This window comes from Argiope bruennichi, chromosome 4 (assembly GCF_947563725.1).
Source record: "Argiope bruennichi chromosome 4, qqArgBrue1.1, whole genome shotgun sequence".
Classification (NCBI taxonomy): Eukaryota; Metazoa; Arthropoda; class Arachnida; order Araneae; family Araneidae; genus Argiope; species Argiope bruennichi.
Window position 1 is genome coordinate 70863196 of NC_079154.1, and position 21466 is coordinate 70884661.

The 21466-nt window shown below is 31.3% G+C and overlaps 1 protein-coding gene across 2 annotated transcripts in view; it reads right to left on the reverse strand.

Annotated features, from left to right (window-relative positions):
• The window catches only part of LOC129965499 (otoferlin-like), a 515039-nt gene that overhangs the window by 21046 nt on the left and 472527 nt on the right, over window positions 1-21466 (reverse strand). For both annotated transcript variants that reach the window (XM_056079452.1, XM_056079451.1), the window contains exons 24-36: window positions 18666-18858; window positions 17471-17595; window positions 14231-14365; window positions 13418-13579; window positions 11901-12035; window positions 11116-11277; window positions 9567-9723; window positions 8407-8513; window positions 6124-6261; window positions 3206-3475; window positions 2973-3107; window positions 1745-1888; window positions 1498-1625 (exon numbers count right to left, since the gene is read on the reverse strand). In XM_056079452.1, the coding sequence (XP_055935427.1) occupies window positions 1498-1625; window positions 1745-1888; window positions 2973-3107; window positions 3206-3475; window positions 6124-6261; window positions 8407-8513; window positions 9567-9723; window positions 11116-11277; window positions 11901-12035; window positions 13418-13579; window positions 14231-14365; window positions 17471-17595; window positions 18666-18858 (1991 nt within the window). The remainder of the gene's footprint in view (window positions 1-1497; window positions 1626-1744; window positions 1889-2972; window positions 3108-3205; window positions 3476-6123; window positions 6262-8406; window positions 8514-9566; window positions 9724-11115; window positions 11278-11900; window positions 12036-13417; window positions 13580-14230; window positions 14366-17470; window positions 17596-18665; window positions 18859-21466) is intronic.

Sequence of the window (21466 nt, forward strand, 5' to 3'; positions counted from 1 at the left end):
AAAATTTGTCACTGAAGAGTTCATTTTTCATATTTAAACAATGATGTAAAGATAATTGTTTTGCAATGATATATTACAAAATTATGGCATAAAAGTGCAAAATCATTCTTCCTCCATTTCACCTTTTTTAGTGGGTCATAAAATTTTTTCATAATTTAGTTAATCCTTTTAAATTCCTAGGAAAACATTTGTGCCATTCTGTCGAGGGATGTGAGATTATATAAGGTTCAAACAAACAAACGGAGATTCAATGTTATATAAATATATACAGGGTGTCTCAAAAATCTTGATAGTGGCTTTTATTCCTTAAATATTGATCACAGACATATACTTTAAATTACAAAGTTGTGTAAAAAATGGTGCAAAATGTTTTGAAATTTTCAGGGGATTAAATTTAAAAAAAATAAATTTTTATACGGACCCCGTACAAAAAGAATTCCCAATGAGTAAAATGTAGTCTAATACAAAATTTCAGAATTTTATCATGAAAACTCTCAAAGATATATTAAAACAAAGCTGGTGAAGGGTCAATCACAAATTAAAATGCAAATATTTACAGTTTGAGTGCAGATGACGTGACGCAGGAATGAATCATAAGGAAATAAAATATGCTTTATGTCTTTAATTTTAAATGCAAATTTTAATATATATACTTCCTGAAAAATGCTTTAAAATTTTATATCATGAATTACAGAATATAAAAAATAGCACAGTCAATGATCTTGTAAAATGCAATCTTTCCTTTAAGTTTTATTTCTACAAATTTTTAATACTTTTGAACCAATAAATAGCAAAATTATCATTCAATCATTACTTTCTATTTTAATTTGTGTTCGACCCCTAAAACACGAACATCCGACATTATTTTTCCTCTTTGCGAACTCATATCCAGGCACCGAAAAGTGATTTAAGTCAGCATTTAAATAGTTTCACCTCTTTGAGACTTTTTGTGATAAAATGGTGAAATTTTGTACATGAACTTATTAGAGAATGGGGCACATTTCACTCATTGGTGCTTTTTTTTTTGTACAAGGTCTGTATAAAAATTAAATTTTGTATTTTTTGAAATTTAATCCCCTGAAAATTTTAATCGATTTCATAGCATTTTACACCTTTTTTTACTTAACTTTGTAATTTACAGTATATGTCTATGATCAATATTTAAGGAATAAAAGCCGTGGTCAAGGTTTTTGAAACACCCTGTACACTGCTTACTTCAGCTCAAATGAATAAAATAACGATTGTATTATATAAAATAAATTTACTTAATAAATAAAATTCCTTCCTATCTAAAAACAACAGTAAAGCAATCCTCCATAGTCTAGATAAAATTAAAATTCATTTTAAAATTAAAAAAAAATCCTTTAGCTCAAATATAATAACATATTTTTTATAATTTAGACATTACAAGGAGAAAAGAAACAAACAAATTATTTCATTTGAATGACTCATAAAAACATCAGATATTTGCTAAAAGAATGCCAATCTGAAACTTACTTTCCAAAAACTGGGTTCAACTGTTTCGATATATAATTTTCTTTATCATTTGTCTTTTTGCTGCCGAGATTAATAACAATGTAGGGATCAGCTTTGCCATTCAAATCTGCCGGATGTAGATCTGTGGCCTAGTAGGAAATGAATACAAAAAACAAAATTATCAGCTTTTAATTAAATATTGAAGCTGGTAGATGTCGGTATTTCAATATTTATATTGGTACTTCAATCAACATAATTGATCTGTTACCTTGACGACATAGACACGAACAAGTACATGAATAGGTTCGTTACTGGGTAATCCTTGAAACAAACCTGCTGAGGGATCAGTAATGGTCAGGTAAGGATCTTGGATATCTTTTGGTAAAGGTGTTTTATACACTTTTAAGGATCCCTGGAAGAAAAGAAAAAAGTAATTGTAGAGGATTTTTTTTCAATCAAAAACTGATTATTTAGAGGTTTGTGGGAGTCATTTTATTAACAGCGGTGACATAAACGCATATGGTGGCTACTATTTGACTGCACTATGTATTGAATCTGGCAGTAGGTCCCCTCTTTTTTCTTCTACAAAATCCCTAAAGGGAAATAGAATTGATGAATTTCAACTTTGTTATGAAAACATAAACTCATTATTAATGATCATGTAACATGGAATACTGTTTTGGTTTGTATTAAGTTTCATTTGTTTATGAATATTATTGATTGTTGGAAAAACTTTTTAAAAATTCATATTATATGATAGATTTCTCTTTTTCTCATATATACTTTTTAATAGATAATAATTTAACAAATGATGTATGAATTTTACTTTTTAAGAAAATGATTCATTACTTATCAAATTGTCTGAAAATTTCAACTTTACTATATAAGGACAAATTCTAATTCAGTGAAGAGATTTAATTCTTAATTAAAAAGCATGCATTGCACAAAACGGTAGGATAAAATTGAAAAATTATGAAATCAAAAAATGTATCCATTACTTTTCGAAATCTTTATTTTTCGGTCTTAACTCTTAATGTCACTATAAGTCTCGTTTTTGAATTATATATATAAACTTATTTTGAGAATAAGATTGCAAACTTATATTTTAAAATTTAGAGAATAAAATTATTCAATTTAAAATTTAATATTAAAATGATCTTACATTATGTTGCGCTCTAATTCATAAAGTTTCTTTTCTTTCTTTTTTTTTCATAAATCATCTACCAATTGAAAAAAATATATTTTATATGGCTTATTTAAAAATAAAAATCTAAATCTGAATTCTGAGATTATCATTATGTTTTTCTATCTTCACTTAAAACATGCACTGAATATTAGATTGCACTTGCTTTAAATTTCAACGATGTAAAGATTACGAAAAAATAGAATGCCCAATATAAAGAGAATTTAAGAGCAGGAGTATATGACTTCAACTTTAAGAATCAAATATCATACAAGAGTCTTCACAAAATTTAGAATTAAATCGAAATGCTTACTTTAAAAACACCCACTATTCTGTTCGAATCTTCCAATTCATCCCCCGTCCTTTTTCCTCGATACAATTCAAAGGAGTGGAGCCACTCTTTGAATCCCCCAAAATCAATCACGTTCTCTAGCTCGCAAGGGTATATCTACAAACAACAAAAAAACATTCGCCATTTTCAATCACATTCTGTCAAGAGCAATCTTGATATTTCAAAAACCCTCGCGCATCTAAACCACCCCCTACTTTGATGAGAGATTCGTCTGTCATCAGCTTCCTATGCGATTTTGGGGACAGTCGTTGAGCCAGTCGAACAGCCGTGGACGTCCCCTTAAGCGTCCTTTTTTGTTGGGGTTGAGGAGGCTGGTGTTGGTTTTCCAATCTTTGGATTTCTTTCTCTACTTTCCGGGTTTCTTTGAGGCTCAGTTCTTCGCCACCATCATCTGAACAGACGTTGGCATCGCCGTTCATAGCTCCAAGGCTATTGACGCTATCTGTGGTCACCTGACTTTTTTCCTAGAAAAATATTTAAAAATTGTTTTAGAGAGAATTGTATTATAAAAGAAAATTAGCAGGGATGATCTTTTATAAAATATTTTATAATTAATTAAAGCTATTTAATGAATGGCACTGTATTTAGGATAATATTTTCAACATAGATTTTCATATTCGTAAATCAGACGTATTTAAACACATATTTCTTTAAAAGTATTCACCATATTTAAGTTTTTAAATACATATTTGAATCAACTTGATTCCGAATGGGTAACTTTAAAATTCTTTTTGGCTATTTCAAGTGAATTATTTTTTGTTGTCTTTTTTGTTCGAAAAAAATAAACTTTGCAATTTTTTAAAGCACTTGGATAGTAAGGTGTTTCAAATAAAAAAATATAAAATAATCCAAAGAAATTTTTTTAAACTCATCTATCAAGCTCTAGAGATTCATATATTGTTTAAATGTTAAATTTCAAAAATAAAATTGGACGTGGGTTAAAATGTTATAGATTTGCATGAAATTTTTGGATTTCCTTTGAAATCAATTACACTGTATATTTTGGAAGCTATTCATTACGAATTGAAATAAATGTTGTCAGCTTGCTGAGACTCAGCTCATACTGCACACTGTACAATTTGTTTTATTTCCCAAAGGTCTGAAAAGTTGATAATTTGAGAAAAGCTTGTTAGATGTCAGTGCTCATTTTCTCCAACCCCTTTCATCCTACAGTAGAATCTGCTGTTTTGTAATCTGCGCATGCTCCAGCTCCTAGACGTTTACATCACATGAATTCTATATGATTGAAGATCCTTCCGATGCTGTTACTAACCTTTCATCATGTTCTTAGTTAATCATTTTACTGCAATGTCTTATTTGTGTGTTGCTGTAAAAACAAATGCTTTTTAAATATTCGCCGCGTAAATCCCCAACAGAGCTAACAGATCCTAGGATTAATATATAATATTTAATATTCCACGATTCTGATCTCGTAAAATACAACAAGAAAAAGTGCATTTCTTATTAAAAGAACTGTTTCACATTTTTATTAAGCTGAGGAAAGCAACTAATTTTTACCATAAGACAACTAATTACTATGATAATAGGTTTACCAACTGTCAACATGATAAGGTTTGAAAGCATACAATTGTCTTCCAACTAACCTTTTTTTCTTCAATATATATTTATAGACTCATCACTTAATAAAAGTATGATAAAAGATAAAAAATTTCTCATGTGCGTTTTTTTTTAATTTTCTAAATTTTTGTAGCTTAATTATTTAAATAGTTCTTACAATTTATTAGAGCTATAATTTGATTTTGATGGGAAAAAAATCATTTCCTTCTTTAGTTTGTAGAATAAGTTTTACAGAATGTGAAAATTTTACATTTCACTTTACTAAAAATTAGAATCATTATATAAAAAATTTCAACTATGAAGGATGATGTAATTTCTTTGTATTATAATTCCGATTCAAGCTATTTTGAGAATTGTCAGTTTTAAATAGAATCCACATAAAAACAATGTTATTTAAATCAAATCTCACTCTATATACTTACACATCACATAAAGGTGTGGGTCTTTCATCCATGACAGTGAACTAATTGTAGATAAAGCTTATATTCGTGATGGATTTTTCAAAGATTAGCGCTTGGAATCCGCTGTCACTCAACCGTAAACAAATCGTTATCATTATAGTCTCAATTATGAAAGATGCTAAATTCTTCTGCATTATCCATCATAAGATTTCAGCTGTTAATAATTTTATAGAATAATGCGGTTCTCATTTTATAATTGATAATCAGCAAGTCCTTTAAAAGCTATAATAAACGTGTAGATAAATGCTTGGCGATTTGTCAAGTCAACCGAGAATAGAAGAGACAGGACAGGCAAAGTGAAATTCTTGGCGTGGACCTAGGTAAGAGCTGCTAGGCCGAGATAAATGACTATAGAAGAATTGTTGAACGTGCCAGAGGACCCACATACCATTCACTTCTCTGGGCTTTTAGCAAGGTGGTCTTGCTATTTATTATAATGGTTCATGCCATACTGCTAGTTTAAGTGATTAATTAATTATTAAGTTATTTCATAATTTATTTTCAATAAAATATGGTAAAGGTCTTTTCTAGAACCTTTGCATGCAGAAAGTTGATTTCCTAACGTTGTCTAAAATTGATTTCGGCTTTGTGTTGCGAGAGTTTCCAAAGCGGTCTGTTAAAGCCTAACAGACCACTAACAATCTCACATTGATCAATACTTGGTGGCTTATCCTCCATGTCAAGGGCTTTATGGACGAGAAACTGCCTGATAAGTAAGCAGGTTACATATCTCCTAATAGTGTGGGGTCGAATTACCGCCATTATGATGATGGGCATATTCTATGCTGGAGTACTTAGGTGGTGGCAAATGACGTTTTTTTCTCGCATAACTACTCCGAAAATGATCATTCATTTCAATGCTGATTAAACCAAGACATGAAGGGGTTATTTTATTGTATCTTTTGAGCCAATGTGGGTTTCATTAAAAAATCGCGTTACGGAATTCATTCACAGAATTCTAACTAATTAGTTTTTTAAATATATTGACATAAAAAATTTTACTGTGATATCAAAATAAATAATCCTTATTATAAATAATCAACGGAAATGGAAACCGATTAGAAATTCCATACTTTAATCATCGCTTCGTAGGAGGCAAAATAGCGGGTCCACCAATCTTTATTCTCTTCATCGTCTTCGATGCTCTCTTCTTCAGTTTGACTCTTCTTCTTCTTGTTGGACTCCGTCTTCTGGTCTTTTTTCTTTCCGCCCTGCAAGACAACTGTTCTCAGTTTCGTCCAACACAGAGAAGTTTGATATAAAAAATACTAATAAAATTGCATGCCAAATAAAAATCAACTTCTAATTGTATATAAAATACATTTTACTAAAAAAATGAAATAAAAACAAAATTGTGAGGTGGACTGATGAAAATATGTTAGAAAATTGAAATTAAATACGTTAAAGAAGTGTTTAAAAGTCCAATGAATTCACGGGAAATTTTATTTTTATCATATTCAATGAGGCTAGGTATATATATTTTTCAAATATTGTTTCCAATGCTTTGCGCTTTTGGAACACTATTTTGAAAGCCATTTTTTTTTAATTTCAGAAAATAGTTTTTGTATACTTACAGCTGTACGTTCCTGAAAACTTTTTTATTTTTATTATATTTTATTTAAGTTTTTAATATAACTCATAATTGATTAGCATAAACATGAAATATTTTTTTCAAATTCAAATTCAAATCTAGATGGCATTCTTAATACCCATGTAATTTAAAGCTAAAAAATATTAAAATGCTGTATTGCCTATCGAATGCACATTTATGTAAAATTTCAGATCTCTAGTTCATCAAAAAGTAACGGAAAAAGTGTAAGTAAATTTAAATTAATCTTTAAACCAGGAAACAAATCAATTCAAAGCATGTAAAATAAGAAAAAGTATACCACAAGTAGTAATTGGTAGTAATAACAGCCACACCACACAAAGCGGCCAGACAAAATTCAGCAGGAGAGGGAATCTTCAAGCTTCACTCTACGGTCTCTCTAAACGGCTGCAATTCGTCATCGTCTCCTCGCTTTAGCTGTATTCAGCTGCCGACACACTACTACACGACTGGCTACACTTCACAGGATTTGATGCTGCTTCCACAATAAACACCAGGACTCGGCACACAGTTCAGTTCAGCAATAGTTTGGGCTCTACACAACGCTGCCATTTCGCCGGACTAATACAACTTTTCCGTCGTTGCTTCGCTCTCCTCTCGATGACTCGTTTCACAACTGACTTCATTGTTCACCGACTACCATTGATTTCGGCTTAAGACTGCCGGACTTGTATAGTTCTCGGAGTAGGGCCGAGAAGGTTCGGGACCAATCAGGCGTATCTCGATTTCTATTTATTCAATTGCTAAAATTCTCAAAGTTTCCAGTAATATTTATTTTGTCGCCAAATTCGTCGCCAAGCTTTAAGATCACTAACGCGGCACCCGATCATTCCCAACAGAGCTGATCGTAAAACGGTTTTTCCAGTAATTGAACTAATCATGCTGGGAAGCAACATTCCAGGTTTGTAACAATATACATACGAACATTTTTTCATGACCTCAGATTAAAATATATATATAAAAAAAATTTACATAACTGTACGAGAGTCAAACACGAAAACTATATTTTACTTAATGAGAGGCAATAAAATGAATGATATTTTATTTGGAAAATTTTATATCTATTTCAAATCAATATGGCACATTAATTAACTTGCAATACTGATATTGAAGTAAACTTTCAGAAATATTTTCGTAGTTCTAAATTTAAATACACATCTTTATATACAGATGAAGTTTCAAAAGTGCAGATTTAAATAAATACTGGCTGGCTTGATGGGAACAATCGGATTAACAGGGAGTCTGTACAAATTGTAGATAGTATCGAATCAAAAATAAAACAGTTGTAAATTAAAATTTTTTATGTGCATGTTAACTTTCATTCTATCGTTTCGCTTTCATTAATTAAAGAAGGTATTCATAAAAACTTCTCTTGAAGTAATGGGCAAATTATATAACCGACAGAAATTGTTTTATATAATAGCTTCGCAATAAAAATATTACGTATGGAGAAACATTTCATATTTATTTAAAATATTTAAATATTAAATCCGCGTACTATGTAAACTATAGACATAAATATGAATTCAAATATCTTTTAAATTTTGTGCTTCTTTTGGAAAAATGAAATATATTTTTAATGAAGATACTAAGAAAATCAATAGTTTTAGTTCTTTTGCTGTAATTTTATATGCACATTTCACATTGATATTTTCATCCTGAAGTTGATTTAATAAATTTACTTTTCTTCTATAAACTAAGAACGCCTGTATTGTTAAAAAAATTGGAATACGTTTCTAAATCTTACAAAATCTAGAATGATAAGAGTTTCCTTTGGAGCCATTGGACTAGCGCCGTCGATGTCTATGATGACTTCATCGGTTTGCACCATTAGCATTTGATTACTTGAATACCCTGTAATAAGCAGAGGATGGAATAAAATGTCATATTCAAAAATATTATTATGATTAATTCACTAGCTTAACATGACAATTCAAAGTCTGAGAATGACACTTTCCTCCATTGATAATTTGACTAAAATCAAATTCAAGGTAAATTAAATCATTGACCTGAAAAGCGAATCTAAGAATCTACTATCTAAAATTTTAATGTAGTTCCATAGAAAAAAATAGAAAACAGAGCATCAGATCTATTTATAATAAGTAAAGCTGAACACATAGAAGAAACATCAAGATAGAATTGCATGTTGAAAAAATAATTCAAATTTTCATATTTTCGTTTCATTTTTTCATTGGATACATTTTGATCAGAACAAGATTGGTCTTTGATCGATTTATCTTTTAGGCCTTGATTTCAATTTCATGTTGGCATCACAAAATCTTAATTTCTTTAATATATATTCGTTTTCTTTTATTAGAAGTCACTCATAATTTTCTTGTATACATTTTAGAAAATTATTGGCACTTTTTATAATTTGAAATTTTAGGCTATTTAAAAGTAAAATTTTTTTTAAAGAATTGCTTTTTAATTGTATTTTATTATAAAATATAATTTTTTTTAACACAGTGCAGATTATTGAGCTGCCACTGATTTTGGATGTCGGTTTTACTCGCCTTTAAAATTGATTATTGAACACACGCATGTCGGAGCAAACGTCAATGCCTCATTCCTATGAGTATGTAATGTCTTATTTTTATTTTTCTGAGTTCTAATATAAAAATAACGATTTTCCAAAACAATAAGTCAATACTATTTCAAAATTACTTCAATGAAAGTCTCAACTTAAGTACTTCCTTATGATTCGTTTTTAACTATATCGATAATTTATGCAGGCTTAAAATATTTTTCAATTTGCTCTGTATTTGTCTTACGTATATTGTGTTTAAGTATTTTGTATCATATTTTTCAATTACTTCAACTAATTTAACTAATCTGAAATGGTGCAAAATGTAATACGATAATGTTAAGAATTTTTTGGTACCTCAAAAGGATCCTAGATGTACTTACGAGACATATTGCTTTCTTTCTTAGTGAGAGGCCTAAAGACGTACTTCTGGAGCGAGTTGATGACGTGTGTTCCGACCAGGGTGAAACGGCCAAAACTTCGACAATCCATCACTCGGATGGTCAGAGGTGGACAATACATCTCTTGATCGGGTAACTCCTGCAAAGATGATGTTAGTGTTTAGATTCTGGATGTTAACCTTTTCTTTAAGAGTGTAACAAAAGATGGCAAGGAAAATTTGTTGCAGCATATTGATTAATGTTAATTGGTGTTATGGTAAAGTTTATTGCTAATGTAAAAATATTTCAGTATCTATCTCCGTGGACGGTTGAGATAGATTATATATCATGTAACTCTATATTTTTATTTATTTTTAGGTAGATTCCTATAGCAAGACTACCTATTGCAATGGTTCTCAATTTTTTCATTTCTTTACCGATCATTGTCCCTAGAGCCCTAAACTAACCTTCGCTCAAAAGTTTATATTATATAACGCTTTGACTATGTTATCTTGAGAACAGGATAACTAGAGTAATTTTGTTTGAATTTTAAATGGTTTGGAATATGCTGTTAGAAATGTAAATCTCGGATGATTTCTTTGTTGTTGTGACTTATGGCACTTAACATGCCAGCTGACAGTTATCTGTCAGCGATTTAAGCCGAGTGTGCGTCTCTTGTTTTTTCTGTAGCGCCCAACTAGGGCCAAGAGTACGACTTAGCTACTGTTCGGCAACGGATTGTAAAACTCTCCCCGCTTTTGAGCATGCGTTAGGATGGGTTTAATCCGTCAAAATAGGGGTGAAAGGAGGAGATGTTTACATTTACTAGTATCTAATAGGGGACATCCAAGGTCAAAGGGAATACAGGAAATGCACTCATCGTTCCGCGTCTCACCCTTAATGAGATGGAGTCGTCGAAATGTGGTCGTCTCAGAATCTGTTGACGAACAATACTTCATGCGTCACAATCGCTAGCACAACATCTTTTTTACAGGGAGGGGCACATTCACACACCTCACAGACAGAACACAGAAGAAGAACAACCATGCCCGAACCGAGACTCGAACCCGGGAAGACGCGCTACCCTTATGCCAGGACGTCAGCGGACAAATTCGTAAATGGTCTATTTAGTTCAAAGGGATGGAAAAGGTGGAAGGTCGAAATTTTCCTTTCGCTGTAACTTTCTTAACATTGAAGATAGGAAAATAAATCCAATTTTCCAAATTAATGTCTCATTAAGACGAACAATTTTTGCATTTAAAGTTTTTTTTGGTAACTGCAATGCCTTAGGCGTTAGGACCTGAAAAGTCATTTCCAAGCCTTCATTTTGACTGTTTCTAACATCAACAATGTTGCCTGAAAATAAATTAGATGTAAAGGAATCTACCTTTGCTTTCCAGCTTCCCAAGAGGAATTTTGTTTTTCATTCATAAAAGTTATTTTCCCTTTTATTGATAGATCATATTGATTGTGAATTAACTAGTTGTTTTTGTAAAACCCAAACTTTAAATTAGTTTTAATTTAAAATTCAGTTTTGAATGTAATCACTTACTACGTCAAAATGCTTGACAGGGGTTGAGAAATTCGGATTCTTCTTGTAATTCAGTATAATGGAAGATTGGAGTACGTGGCCGGCGCATTCTATGTCCACTCGAGGGCGGTCCACAGTCATCAAATGGACACGTTTCAGCTCTCGAAGTCCCCAGAATAGAACCTGAAAGAAGGAAAGATCCGTGAAATAAATTTCAAAAATATTTTTTCTAAAATGCATTTGGTCAAAATAAATTTAGGAATTGTGAAATGTACCGGTAATATCTTCAGCATTTTTCTGCATAATTATGGAATTTAATATGAATTAATTATTAGGCAACTACAATTTTTTATTATATGAATAATTTTAATACAGATATTTAGTGTGATACCTTACTGTCATTGAATCGCAACTGATGAATTTGAACTACCATTTCAACAATTCAAATCCAACAGTTTACGATTATAATTATGCATTTGTTCTCCTATAATGTTTGTTATTCAAAAGACTATTTTGCTAAAAAAGATAATTTAATTAAATAAATTATTAATAAATTATCTAAGAAAGTACGGATACTCTCATTTCATACCAAAATTATTTTAGTAGAGGCAATGTTGGAAATGTGAAAAATACACCTGTGTTATGATCGCTTAGGCAACCTTTTCCTATGAGTTTTAAAGATGAATTTTTGCTTTTCGATCCAATTTTGTTGTAATCAATTTTAAAATTTTGCTGAACATTTTCTTTTTAAATATTATATGACCAATGAGGGAAATTTCTTCACTATTTAAAATCTTGGAACTTACTTCAATTCTGTATTTAGAAAGCGTCGGTCGTATAACTGCTGGTACTGGAAGAATCGGGCCTCTATCTGATCTCCAGACATTTTCTTTGGGTTTGGGCAAGTCAGGAACTGCTCCTTTTTCGTCCGATTCAGACAGCTGCCGGGAAACATGAAATGCAAACGTAAGATTAGCAATCCGTTGAGATCGTATCTGTATATAATCTACGGAAAAGTTCGAAGAAAATTCTAGAAAAATTACTAATTAGACAGCTCTAAACTAAGCTAATTACTAATCTTCAACTGACTGATATTAATCAAATAATTGTGGTTTTTCTTTTGTAACGGTGTAAAATTATTTCTTAAAATTCAATTACTTGAATTTTAAGGTGTAATTATATTCTATAATATTAGAATAAACTTACAAAAATATGATTTATTATAAAAAATAAAACCTGTAACAAAATTTGATTATGCACACAAAAAAATTAATAATAATATTTATTTTAATTTTAGAAAGCATGTTTTTAAATGCACTTAATTTTTCAATCATTCTTTTCCTAACTTGTATGTAAATCTGGGATTAATATATGCCTACAACATATTTTTCGGTCATAGCATTTTCGTTGAGTTTAGTTATATTACCGTTCGGTTTCAAAGCAACACTAGAGCTATTTTGGGACGGACCTCGTAATTTTGAACCGCGGTCAAATGACGAGGACGACAACTAGCATTTTCGTTGAGAAAGTAAAGACAAAACATTCATAATAATATTGTTAAAGTGACAGTAGATATTCCATTTTATATCAAAGTAGTATTTAAGAAAATTACACTCTCATATTTTACCAAAAAAAATCACATAAAACAGTTTTTAAAAATAATTCAGTGTTGACAGTTTTTAAGAAGGCTCTCTAAAGTTAAAAACTATCATTCATCAAACGATAACTTATATATTATCTAGGGCATCTTATAAATTTAAACGAACAGTTCTTGTATTTATAAAAAAAAATTATTTCGTATATCTCGGAAACGGTTCTAAGGTTTTGGATCAAATTTTATATTTAGATAAGGTTTTGCTTTTAAAAGTTTATATTTATACTTTCCGAAAAAACGTGGTGTCTTTCCCGAAAAAACGTGATTTTATATCCCCTTCCACCCATTTTTTGTAATTAGATATTGGTTTGTGGCTATACATGACCTGCAACAGTGTATCAAAAACGGAGCAGTTGTTAGAGGTTCGGAGTTCCATGCATTTTTCTCATGCGGTCTCACTTAGATTTCATTAGATAAGATTCAATTAGATGAGCCACAGGATAGGATTTTATTTACGGTTTTACAAAAAAATGCCGAGTGAGACCCATTCTCCTAGGTACTAAAAATTATAAAAGTTTTGTGACAAAAACGTTTGCATTAAAAAAATATCTGGTCAATCACAGAATTTAGATCATAAGGACTTTCCTATCAGATAGTAAATCACAAGAGTTTAAATTTAACTAATGTGATTGAAATTTATATTTAATGAATACAAATTATATTCCTTACCTGAAGAAGCTCAAACGTAGCGAGCAGTTCGCCAGCTTGTTCAGACCCTCTGTAAATGTCGTACCATTCCAACTGAGGGGGAAATTCGGGTTTGCAGTAAGGCTCATCTGAAAATTTGACATGCGGTCTGGCTATAGTCCGACCGATGAATTCAGATTTACCCTGGAAAAGAAAATAATGATTCATATATTATAAAAATGACAATTATATTGAATGAAAATATTTCTTCTTCTTCTTCATAGAAAATATGTCTAATCAAATGTGATATATTTATGCGGAATCTTTTATTAAAATGTGATGTTTCTGAAAAACTGAATGCTTTCATACATTTAATTACTATAGATTTTCTATTATATATTCATTTTACTGTCTGACTGAATTTTTCTATGTTATCCAATTTTTTGTAACCAACGCGATTGCTTGACGCGGAATTACAATTTTAATACCAAAATCACAAAATTATTTTTCTTATTTTCATAGGAGACATGGAATATTATTTCTTAAACAATTGCAAGAGAAGGTAAATTAATAGAAAAAAATCATGTTATGCTCAGCTCTGCATTTACATATCGATCACTTTTAGAGATACCTGAATAACACAGTAGAAATCATTTAATTTTACAAAGTCTAGTCCCCCCCCCCAGAAAAAAAGTGGGAATGATCAGAAAATTTTTCAATGCTTGAGATGGGACATGCTAGACAAAATCTTTTTTACACCTTATTTTCAAAATAGTGAATAAAATATTTATTTCTCCTAAAAAAAAGCAAACCAGCAGAATACAGGCGTGGTTGAGAGTAGGTAGATGGTCTTACCACTTTGTCCTGGTCGAAAATCTCGACAACGATCACCGGGGGATCTTCTTTGATGTCCTCCTTGTTGCCGTAGACGACGACATCGTTAAAAAGAAGCATTTCATCCCAAGTTGGACTCAGCGTTTCATCTATTACCTGTCAGGATGAAAAGAACCTGTTAGGGACCTAAATGACTGGTGGGTCGTCTATATCTCTGCTTATAATCAAGCTGATGGCTCAGCGTGTGTCTAACGTAATAAATCTTGCGTGTATAGATGCGAGAGTCTATTTGATGATTTTTTTTTATCATTTCTTTTCGTATGAAGCATTAAAAACATCTAATTTTTTATTTAGTAGGAAGATTTGGCTCGAATTTATTCTTCTAGATTCACTTCTGAATGTTTGTTCTAATTGTATTTTTACGAGACAACTTTTAATCTATATTTCAAAGCAAAAAAATTAAGAAAAAAACAATAGGTTGGCTTAAAAGAATCGGATAAAAGATAAAACCCGATAAAATGCATGAAACTTCATTAAAACGGTTTCGTCGTGGGAAACTGTTTTAACGACGTTCTGTTAAAACGTACTAACTGTTAAAAACTTTTTATTTACCAGAGCTCTCGATCTGTATTCAATTTGAGATGCATAAAATACATGAAATTTCCTTAAAAAATTCATCATCGAAAAGCCCTTTGAATATTTAGTTCAAATAAGTTATAAATAGACATAAAATGTTTAAAAATATATGTTTAAAAGATACTTGTGTAAAAAATATGCTATGAAATTTTGTAAGAAAATATTTACAAACAAACATCCCCTTATTAGCTCGTTAGAGGCCGCATTTAATGATAATTTATTTATAAGGAATTCATTCCTTATAAGCGAAAATTCTTATCAACTATTTAATAAGACTTTCGTCATTTTTAAAAAGCTCAAATTAACTATTAGTTTTATAATATTTCTCACGTCCAAACACAGTCTCACATGTTATGATTGAGCCATTCTTGAAGAAAATATGTGAATATATGCTGAAATACACTCATGTCCAAAATTAAGGTCACAACAATGTTTTTCAAAGTAATTCTAAATGGCTACCAGTAAGATTTAAACAAATTATATTTTATATATTGTGAAGGACCACTAACAAGATATTAACCTTTGTGGCGGGAAAAAAATGTTGTTTAGCATTAGTTTTTGGGGAACTACTGAAATTAGACCGTTAAGGCCGCTGAGATTTCTGCCTGCAATTTTGCGAATATTGCATTAAAACAAAAAAACAAAAAATTAACCTGTTTCCAGTGAGAATGAGTTCTCATAATCGTTTAGACGGTGACTTGAGATGGAGAACAGTTGGCAGGCTTGAAGCTGGGCAGTGTGAAGCGGAGGTGGCTCGATGGTTATAAGTGGCACCAAAAGTGGTATCCAGCTTGTGGAATCAATTCCAAACAACTGGTACTGTAACCAGGAAGGCCGGCCAAGGCCATCACAGAGCAACGACGCATGCACAGGATCGCTATTTAGCATTAAGCGCACGACGGCATAGGCTGACAATGGCTCCTCAACTTGCTCGTGACCTTGCTGCTGCTTCTGGAATAAGAATTTCCAGACAAAAAGTATACAGGCGTCTAGCAGAGAGGGCTCTTTATGCCCGGCGACCAGTTGAGTGTGTCTCTTTGACTGCATCCAACAGAAAAGCCCGGCTGTTGTGGTGCCTAACACATCAGTCTTGGGCACAGCAAGAATGGGTGCGTTTTCTTTTCAGTGATGAGTTGAGATTTATCACATAGAGTGACTCTCGTCGAATCTTCATCTGGTGAGAGCGAGGAGCTCGTTATCATCCCTCCTACGTAAAAGAAATCGACAGATTTGGTGGCAGAGGAATCCTTGTCTGGGGTGGCATAATGTTAGGCAGTCGTACACCACTGCACGTCTTCGATGCGGGTGTTGTCAATTCTCATCGCTATAGGGATGAGATCCTTGAAGCCTATGTGAGGTCGTTACAGGGTCCTTTTGGCTCAGACTTCATGTTTATGGATGAAAACTCGCTTCCACACAGAGCCCAGATCGTTGATGATTTTCTTGAGCAAGAGGATATTCGACGTATGGACTGTCAATCGAGGTCTCCGGATCACAATCCTATTGAACATGTTTGGGATGGTCTCGGAAGAGCCATTGCACAGCGTAACCCCCCTCCTAATACCCTCCAAGAGTTAAAAGCCGCGCTTTTGGAAGAATGGGCTTTGTTGCTCCAAGCATTTATTGACACCCTCATAAACAGTATGAAAGCTCGTTGTGAAGCCTGTATAGCAGTGCACTGTGGTCACATTCCATATTAGACAGGCTTTTCCCGAGATAAATGCTTTATCTCTGATTCATAATGTAACACTTTTTAATATATCATGTTTCTTAATTCCCAATTAAAATCTTTTCCATGTTGTTATGTGTATATGTTCTTTCTTCCATTGTAGTGTACCTCTGTGCGAAATTTCGTTGCAACACAGTGAATAGTTTTTCATTTTTCGGATATTTTATGCTTGTGGCCTTAATTTTGGACATGAGTGTAGTAAAAACTACCCTTTTTAAAAGTGTTTGGTATAAGTTTTCAAATATAATATTCAAATTTCAAACCAAACAATTGCAAAAATAACACACACACACACACACACACACACACACACACACACACACACACACACACACACACACACACACACACACACACACACACACACACACACACACACACACACACACACAAATAGCAATAACACAATTATCTTGAAAGCTTCTCTTTTTCCCTGGGAGTTTTAACAGAATATATGAACTTTCAAAACAACTCTAAAGCTAGTTCTTTTAGACTATGTTTCTGTTATTTGTATGATTTTAGGTATCTTATTTTAACTACCTATGGTCGGATTGTTTCGTATCTTTATCTCTCAGTGTGATTTTATAGAATATGTTTTTTCCGTACTTGATATCCAGAAATATAATATTTAAATGCTTCTCAGGTAGCTTTGAATTTAGACTTTTCGTCCTAGTTAGAGCTGGGGACAGATTTATTTTAATAAAGACGTTTGAGAGAATTTTTTTTTAAAATTTTGGGTATAATTCAAAAGGATAGACACTGATTCTATTGAACTAAAAAGAAAGGAAAGAAACCGGAAGAAAAATCACCCCATTTTACTTGAAAAGTCAATTGTTGCTCTTTGATGGAATAAATAATGAGTAAAAGGAAATACATTTAATGTTCTCATTCTTTACCTGGGTCGTCTGACTTTGATCAGAAAACAGAACTCTCGCAAAAGGATCCGAGAGCCCCGAGGCATCGGAACCAATGAGAGATCTTGCTTGATACATGTGACATCGAAGCTCGAACACTTGTTTTTCTGAGAAAAAAAATGAGATACGAAATGTGCACATATATATATATATAATCATATCAGATTCAATTTTGAAATTATTTTAATATAAAAAGTAACTTTTCTCCTTAGAAAATATAAACAAAAGTATTACTTATCCTTAATATGCCATTTAAAATGAAAACCTATGTACTATTTAAAATTTTAGAAGTATGGAAGGCTACTTAAAATTCAATAAATATATGAAATTTTATATAAAAGTCCTGAACGTGTAAAAAAGAAGTAAGTTCTGGAATACTATCCGCCTCTGGCGACTAGCTTGCTTGCAAAGATTGTTTATGTTTTCAGGTTATTAAACGATTAATATAGAATGCATTTTTGAAAATTTCAGGTTATTTGATACGATAAAATTTTAACTGAATCATTCTGCAACAAATTACTGTGAGCACATATTAAAAGTGTATATATTATGAAATATAAGCGGAAGTGAAAATTCTGTTTCGGAATTAATGATAAAAAACGTAATTTTTATCTTAATTTTAAAATTAGCAAACGCACGCAATTGGATATTTTGATGGATAAGTTTAAATTTTATAATATTAAAAAAGCATCTGAAGTGAACATTACTCTTAACAATTTTTTTTTCAAACCAAACCTAACATTAAAGGCATCTTAACATTGTAAATTAAACTTGAAAAATTTATTAAAAGTAAAGAAAAAACCTGTATAAAAATGAAATCAATATAATTAAAGAGATTTTTTTTCAGTTTCAAGATAATGCAAAACATTTTTTGAGAAATTTATAGATTTGGAAGTCATCTATTTCCAGTAGATAAGTCATAGCGAGTATCCATAGTGATGGTCAAGCCTATTTTCACTTTTGATTATTAAACTTTCAGATTAAAGTTTATTTCTTAATTTCTTTCACATCTTCTCAGTCAGCTATATATAATAAGTCAGTATATATCTATCAGCTATATATATTATAAGTCAGCTATAAAACTATCTTACAAAGGTAAGTTAGTTTTATTGTTCAATATTCAACATAAGTTATAAAACGTTTTCTTTTCAATCTCCAAATGAAGAAATATTCGTACCTGAATATCGTATAAAAGATGGCGGTGCAGACTGGAGTTTTTCTGCATTTCTGATTTCTACGGAGCTATCGTAGCCTTTCGGTAGGCCTTTCAGGAAATGCTTTTTGTGCTTGGTGAGTCCCAACCACAGATAGACTTGAAGTTTTGCCTGTATGGTCCACCCTCCTGGCCCGTCGCCTTTCTTACCTGGCAGCTGGAATATACGAAAAAGAAAATATCAGAAAATTTCAGTATATTCCTATGTACAAAATCGCGAATAAACATCATGGATATTGTTTAAAACTCAGTGGTCTAGATTAAAATTTGGATTAAATAAACCTGTGACTGTGATGTAAAAGAATGTCGCACATTTTAAAAAGACAGTTCTGAAAAATAGGCATAAAAGATAACGAAATATCTTTTCATATTTCTAATATCCTAATTTAGAATGGAATAAAATTTAGAAGTGAAAACGATTTAAGAAGAAACCACATAATCGTTTTAATATAAAATAAATTAATGATTTATTGATAAAAATATAAGATGAGAATTATTATTTTATTCACACATTTTCCGAAATCCTAAAATTGATTACTTTGAGGTTCTATAGTATATTAAAAGCTTATATTTAACAATATTGGTGACCTTCATTCGTTAATTTTATATTATAAATTCCTTAATTTGATTAATATTCATTTAATTTTGATATTATTGCAATGTGAATGTCTTCTAATATAAACTGAAAGTTCTGACACTCATAATTAATGAGTTTTAAGATCTTGGAGAATTATTATGGTTATATCTTCAAGCTTGAAAAAACGTATAGACTTTCGACATGAACCTTGTATTGTCTTACAAATAAAGTGGTTCTAATAGATATTATTTCTAGTGGAATAATTTTTATTCAGGAATAAAAGACGAATTACGGAAAATTTTATGTATACATAATTGTGCGTATGAACGAGTAAATTTTAAGAATATAATTAACTAGAGCTCTCCTTGGATGCCTCCTTAAGTTTCGAATTGAATAGTCATTTCAATGATGTATAACCTCATTAAGAAATTTACAACGTATTTCTGCTATCAAAGAAAAAAATAGTTATGAATTAATGACTACATATTCAATGTACATCTAATGGAAGTCATGATGCATAAATTTCTAAAAGGAGAATAATTGAAGAGATATTTTGAGACAAGATTATTGAATCTTATGTAACACTAGCAGCCTTCGGAGACAAGTTGTTTCGTTGGGATGAATGCCCATTGAAAAATTCAATTAAATTTTTTTGTGTAACTTGATCTTAAATGGCTTTTTCAGCAAAATATTTTTAGATTTCAAATTTTGATATACAAATAATTTATAATACAGGGTGTTTATAAAGTCCCGGACCCATTTTGATGTTTAATAACTCATAAAATAATAAAGATATAAACACACTTATGACATTTATTGATGGAATAACTCATATATTTTCCTTTTCAGGTTTGAATATTTTTACTTTTGTAAATATCGTCTGCGCGTGTGGTTAATTTCAGATAATTTCATTTTCCAGTCTAAATATCTGTACTTTTCTAAATATTGTCTGCTTATTAATTGCATTTTTCTCTCTTTTGTTTTTGTCAACTATTGCAATGTTATGTTTACTTTTGATGTGTTTGTTCTATGTAGTACTTTTGTATGTGATGTTTTATTCGAGCGAATATTAAGGAGAATGCATACACCACAAGAGAAAGCACAGATTTTATGGTGGTTCATTGAAATGAAATCAATAGTGCAAGCACAGAGAAATTTCAGAAGAATTTACCAAAAAGATCCTCCATCCAAAAACAGCACCTTGCGGTGGAAAAAGAATTTTCTAGAAATTGGAAGTATCGAAGATAAGAAACGTTCCAGACGTCCTTGCACAAGTGATTTTGATGTTGAGCGTGTCAGAGAGACATTTTTACACAATCCTAGAATATCTGTGAGATCAGCGGCAACAGAATTGGATATGCCAATTTCGACGGTGTACAAGGTTATTAAGAAAAAATTAAGACTGCATGCATACAAAGTTCAAATTGTTCAAGTTTTGGAACCGAACGATAGACCTAGGAGGATGGCCTTTGCAACAGATATGCTAAGGAGGATAGAAGATGCTGCTGATTTTCTGAAGAGCATAATGTTCTCCGATGAAGCATCCTTTCATGTTTCTGGCATTGTTAATCGCCATAAAGTGCGCAAATGACTCTGTGGATGCCGACATGCTTGTCGCTACCTGGCGTGAGATTGACTATCGACTTGATATTCTCCGTGCGACGAAGGGGGCACACGTGGAAGTTCATTGACAAGGGTCATGAAACTTTTTGAGTCTATTTAACCATTTATATTTTTAATTTAAATCTATCTTTATTATTTTATGAGTTATTAAACATCAAAATGGGTCCGGGACTTTATAAACACCCTGTATTTAAGATGCCTTGCAACGCTATTTTTCCTGTTATATATACTTCTTTAATTTTCTGTCAATATCCAATTATATCGTAGATGTGTTTAAAAAGGATTGGATTAAAAAAAATGTTTACTATCTCACAGTTTTAAATTAAAACTTAAGCGAAATAAAATTTCGATTATTTTATAACATGTCTTATAGCGAAACATACTCGAAATGAAAAAAAAAGCCATATTTTCATATCTTGATCATCAACAATGGGAAAAAAGTAAAGGTGAAATGATAGAAAAAAAAGCCAATGAAAATGTTTTAAATTGTACTTCACTTCAGTAATGAAATATATTTTTACCACAAAATATGCATAAATATTTAAAATTAATTAAAAATAAAAAA